This window comes from Caenorhabditis briggsae (genome assembly GCF_000004555.2).
Source record: "Caenorhabditis briggsae complete genome, chrIII, whole genome shotgun sequence".
NCBI classification, from domain to species: Eukaryota; Metazoa; Nematoda; class Chromadorea; order Rhabditida; family Rhabditidae; genus Caenorhabditis; species Caenorhabditis briggsae.
This window is the reverse complement of record NC_013490.2, coordinates 1042718-1047910: the sequence shown is the minus strand read 5'-3', so window position 1 is coordinate 1047910 and position 5193 is coordinate 1042718. Positions and strand designations below refer to the sequence as shown.

General features: G+C 35.7%; 2 protein-coding genes across 2 annotated transcripts; one reads left to right on the top strand and one right to left on the bottom strand.

The window, feature by feature from the left end:
- Positions 1-2413: 2413 nt before the first annotated feature.
- Positions 2414-2918, top strand: CBG25806 (the record flags this gene model as incomplete). Its single annotated transcript, XM_045243360.1, has 3 exons — positions 2414-2529; positions 2578-2776; positions 2880-2918. The coding sequence occupies 3 exons, from the start codon at positions 2414-2416 to the stop codon at positions 2916-2918; spliced, it is 354 nt and encodes a 117-aa protein (XP_045099739.1).
- Positions 2919-3478: 560 nt separating this feature from the next.
- Positions 3479-4690, bottom strand: CBG15684 (the record flags this gene model as incomplete). Its single annotated transcript, XM_002640757.1, has 4 exons — positions 3479-3820; positions 3996-4205; positions 4264-4404; positions 4529-4690. 4 exons carry the CDS (start codon positions 4688-4690, stop codon positions 3479-3481), a joined length of 855 nt encoding a protein of 284 aa, XP_002640803.1.
- Positions 4691-5193: the final 503 nt, after the last annotated feature.

The window sequence follows — 5193 nt, the reverse complement described above, 5'->3', positions numbered from 1 at the left end:
CTGCTAAATATTTAGCAGACCCAAATCGTTTTTCTGTTATAACTTTCTTTAAAATAGAGCTAGAGAATTGAAATTTGGCTCATTTTGACGGATTTTTGAAGCTAAATTTGAATTTTTGAATTAAAAATTGCGAAAAATGAAATTCAGTTAATTTTTTTGGCTATTTAACGCTAAATTTGAATTCCTAGAAAGAAAAACGGTCTGCTAAATAGCTGAAAATTTCGATGACACCTGATTTTTATAGAATGAGTCATTCATAAATACAGCAAATAAAATACGTACATTTGGGCAAAAAAATTGTTGATTGTGAAATAATTCAATGGATGAGTCAACAGAAGGACAGACACAAAAAGTGCATTGGGGAATCAACAAAAAGTTTGAATTCAGAATTTGGAGGGAAATTTGAAAAAATTAAATTCCGAAAAATTGAAAAAAAATTCAAAAAAATAAAAAAATGGTATTAAAAAATGGTGGCTGGATAGATTAACAGTAATCTCCTCTAACAATAATCCCTCCATATCCCCCAAACAGGATTTTTTGTTAACTAAAATTTCGAAAAAAGTTGTGCATACACCAAATCTGACGATCGAAATTTTGGAAAATTCAAATTTCTATAAAACTGATCAATAAAAAAGAAGGACTTCTTCTCCACAAAAACATCACCACAACATATCCATTCGGTTTCTGGGGTTGTCGCCACTATTCTTCCACCCCATTCCTCTTCTTTTTGTTTCTCTAAACCTCTCCATTTCATACACTATCTCTTCGAAAGCATTCTTCTTTCTTCCGAAAAGTCAGTAGTCAAACTACTAAAAAAGATGGAATCGAGAAGAAGAAGACGAAGAAAAGGAGTACATTTCTCATTCTTCGGTTTTTTTCTATTTTTTCTCTGCGTCTCACTCTCTCTGCAAAAAAGTATTCTGGTACCAACAGATGTCACTCCTAGAAGTGACATTCAAGAAATTGGGAGATATGAAACTTGAAAAAGCTCAAGAATGAGCCAAAAATCAAAATTCTAGGAGGATGTTGAGGGAAGTTATGAAGGGAAATTGATTTGGGTCTGCTAGCTATTTAGCAGACCGAAATCGTTTTTCCGTTATAACTTTCATCAAAATAGGGCTAAAAAGTTGTAATTTGGCTCATTTTGAAGGATTTTTTGAGCTGAATTCGAATTTTTCAAAGAATGATTCTGATTTAGAGAAAAAAGAAATGAAAATTGACAAAAAGTGAAAACTTTGAAGCATTCTTCGCGGAGATAGGAAGATTCAATATTTTTTCTTGGAAAAACTCAAAAAGTTCTTTGAAATGGCGAAAAAAATGAGCGAATGAGGTTATAATAGAAAAAAAAACGACTTGGGTCTGCTAAATAATTAGCAGACCCAAATAATCGTTTTTTCGTTATAACTTTCTTTAAAATTAAGATAGAAAATTGAAATTAGGCTCATTTTGAAGGATTCTCTGAGCTAGATTTGAATTTCACAAAAATATTGATTTACAAGGCGAAAAAAGAAAAATAAATTAATTAACAGACCCAATTTTTTTCTATTTTAACTCTTTAAAATAGAGCTAGAAAATGGAAATTTGGCTCATTTTAAAGGATTTTTCGAGCTTAATCTGAATTTCAAACATATTACAGTCATAATGCAATAAAAACGGCAAAAAATGAAATTTTTGATTCAGCAATTTTCAGATTCAAACAATAACGTCCAAGGTCTCAAAATATATCGATGATCTAACTTTTTGAATTTCGAATTTTTAGAAAAAATTAAAAATTAAGCTTATTTTTGAGCGCATTTTTGGCGTTTTTTCGAACACATTTTCTGTACAAAATTCTCAAATAAAAGTTCTTTGAGACCAAGAGAGAAGGACGTACTTTACATTGTAAAATGTGTCGCTTTACACAAAAAAAGAAATCGAGAAGGACACTTGTGTGTCGTCCGGTCAAATTCATTCAGCGGGCGGGAAAGAGACAGATTCCGATGTGGTTTTTGTGGTGATCGGGCGCCGATCAGGCGAGATATTCCGACTAAACGGATATACGTGGTTTCCTCTCTCTTTAGCGATTGATTTGTGTAGGACATCAATCATCCAAAGTTTTCGGGGGATAAGGTTACCAACTAATTGTAAAGGAATGATCAAAAATTGCACTTTAGCTAGAAAATTCGACAAAAAAAATCATTCAATTCTTTTTGAAGAAGAAACTTTTAAAAAATTGAAAAATACTGTAACAAATTTTAGACGCCTACAAAAGAACTTCAAAGTTTTCAGAACCACTGGAAATTTTCTGAGAGCATACAACGAAAATAAGGCTTCATTTTTGTAGTCGAACACTTTTTTTTGTAGCTCTTTTGGTTATCTTTTGGTTCTTTTTTGATAGGTTGTTATTTAAAGAATAGGTTCCTTGTACGCCAAAATGATGTGGGGATGGACGAATGCTCAAGCGGTGGAGTATACTGGAATTCTTCAAGCAGTTAATGGCCTGGTTGTGGTTTTGGTGTACGCCTTATTCGCTGTTAAATTGGGAGATTAGTATGTTTTCGGATCTCCAAAACCAAGAAAAAAAAATGAAAAGTTCAGCATCTCACAAGCTCGCGAACGAATCTTCACAATTTTCGGACTGGCACTTGGTGTGTTATATCATGTGGTCACTTTTCCTTACCCATGGGGTAAAGATTTGCATTTCGAGCTTAAAAATGTTACGGTACATGGGAAAAATAAAACAGAGGAGTTGGGCTGCAATCCGGAAAAGTATAGATGGCGTGGCTATACTAAGGTTGTGAGTTTCTTTTTCAAGGGATTTTACTTTGTCTACGAAAACCCCGATAACTTAGCTCAAAGTGAACTTTTTTCAAATCTAATTGCAGATTTGGATTTTTCAGGATCGATTTCATCAAATAGCAAAATTTCAGAAAAATTGATCAGTGGGAATGAGACAAAAAAAAGCTAAATTAGCTAGCATTGGTCTGCTAAATAGCTAGCAGACCAACGAGGATCTCTGAAACGCAGCGCGCGAGAGAGTGGGTCTGCTAGCTATTTAGCAGGCCTACGAAGCGCAGAGAAACGAGAGCGTTGGCCTGCTAAATATTTAGCAGACCACTTCTCTCGTTTCTTTAGGCGAGCCAAACATTAGCAGACCAATGCTCTCGTTTCTCTGCGTCTCATTGGTCACTGTTTAGCAGGCCAACGCTCTCGTCGCCTGCGTCTCGTAGGCCTGCCAAATATTTAGCAGACCAACATGCAACGTGGCTTTGTTGCCTGCAACCGAGACGCAGAGAAATTAGGTATGCTAATGTTTGCATGGGCGTTTTTCAGCTAATTTCAGCCAAAATCGACGGAAATAGGGCAATATTGGTATCAATTTGAAGGAAATTCCGTGGCAAAAACGATGGGAAGATCTAGAAGTGCTGAAAAATTCATGAAAAAAATATATTTGTCAAATTTATAAAATTTCAAATACAATTTCGAAAAAGAAAAACAGTTATTTGTCTTCTTCCTCGAAAACTTCGTCCACTGGATTTTCGGAATTCGAATTCCCAACTTCAATATAGAATTCCCGGCGCTTCTTGTCCTCCTCCACATCAATAATCCCTCCTTTCTTCTTCTGCTTCTCAAAAATCTTCGTCAGACGACGTTGCTCCTCTTTCCACGTCTTCATTGTTTTCTGAACGTCTTCTGTCGTCGTGCTGATTCGTCGCTTCTTGGCGCTCAACGTCTTCTGATTCTTTTTTGTTTGGCGTTTCATTTCTTCAATACTCTGACGATAGTTGTGAATTGTGTTGGCGTCGGTTAGTTGCTCACGGCACACAGGACAGAGGATGTTCTGGAAAAATCAATTTTCTTTTCGTATTCTGAAGTTCAGAAGACGTCAGAGCTCAAAATTTTTGAAACTAGTCCAATATGGGTATCAAAATGCCGGAAATTAGGTCAGAAATTAACCTAACGTCGTGGAAACTCTAGAAAGCAAATTTTAATCCTAAAAATTGCTAATTTCTCACCGTCACCACTTTTTCCTTCATATGTGGCTGTGCGTCCTGAATCTCCTTCTGAAACCCATCAGAGCATTCCTGAAGGTACCGACAGAAACACGTGGCATGCATAAAATGATCGCATTGGGTCACATGGATTGGTGACGTGGATAGACACAGAAGACATATCGAACAGTCCATGTTGGTGTGCTGGTTTTCAGCCAGATAGTCACAGCAGTGCTGAAAATTTGAAATTTTCTTTTTTTAAATATTTTTTTCTAAAAAAACAAGTTCCAACCTGAAAAATTTCACAGATAATCGGCATTTCGTCGGAATTCTCTTCAACAATTCGCCGAATTTGCCTCTGAAGCTCTTGGAATTCCGGCTCGCCGATGCCACGTGGATTCGAGAGAACCACTCGGGGAGGAACTGATGGGTACTGGAAAAAATTCGATTTTCTTCCTAACAATTGTTCTCAGAATTCAAAAAAACCAAATATTTTAATTTTCAGATTTTTTTAATATTAAAAAAAATTGTTTTTCTAAAAATTATAATTTTCTCACCCCGCTAAAAATGGTCATCTCAATCACCACCGACGCCGACATCATCTCGTCCTCCAGTGATTTGATTTTGTGCTTCAGATGACGTTCTTCATTATTTCCAGACGCTTCTGCCACGTGGACACCATCCCAAATCGAGCACAGCGCTTCGATTTCCGCTTCCATGATTTTTACTGATTTTTTTTTGATACATTTTTTTGAATAAAAAATAGAGAGAATATGATAAATATTGCTCAGCTGACAAAACGAAAAATCTAGGAAAAGTATTGGAATAAGTTAGATAATTTATAAATTGAATAGAGATTAAGGTCCATAATTAACAACAAGGGCCCCTTGTCGAGGGGATGAGATTATTTGGATTTTTTGGGCGGAAAGTTGTATTATCCTTGTCAGAGAAAAAAAGGTTGAGTCGAAGTGTATGCGATGTTTGTAAACAAATATCTGAAAGCGTAAACAACCGGAAACAGTTGAAACGAGTGCGACAGTAACCCGGCGGGAAAATATTAAATTTACCGTAAAACCTGTAATAGAAGTGCCCCCTGACTTTCAACTTTGAGCACATTTATCTCGGTTCCTGATAAAGATGTAAAAAATTTGTCAACTAATAAATTGTTGCTGCTATCATGATAAACAATTTATCAGTTGACACATTTTTGATCTTTATCAGG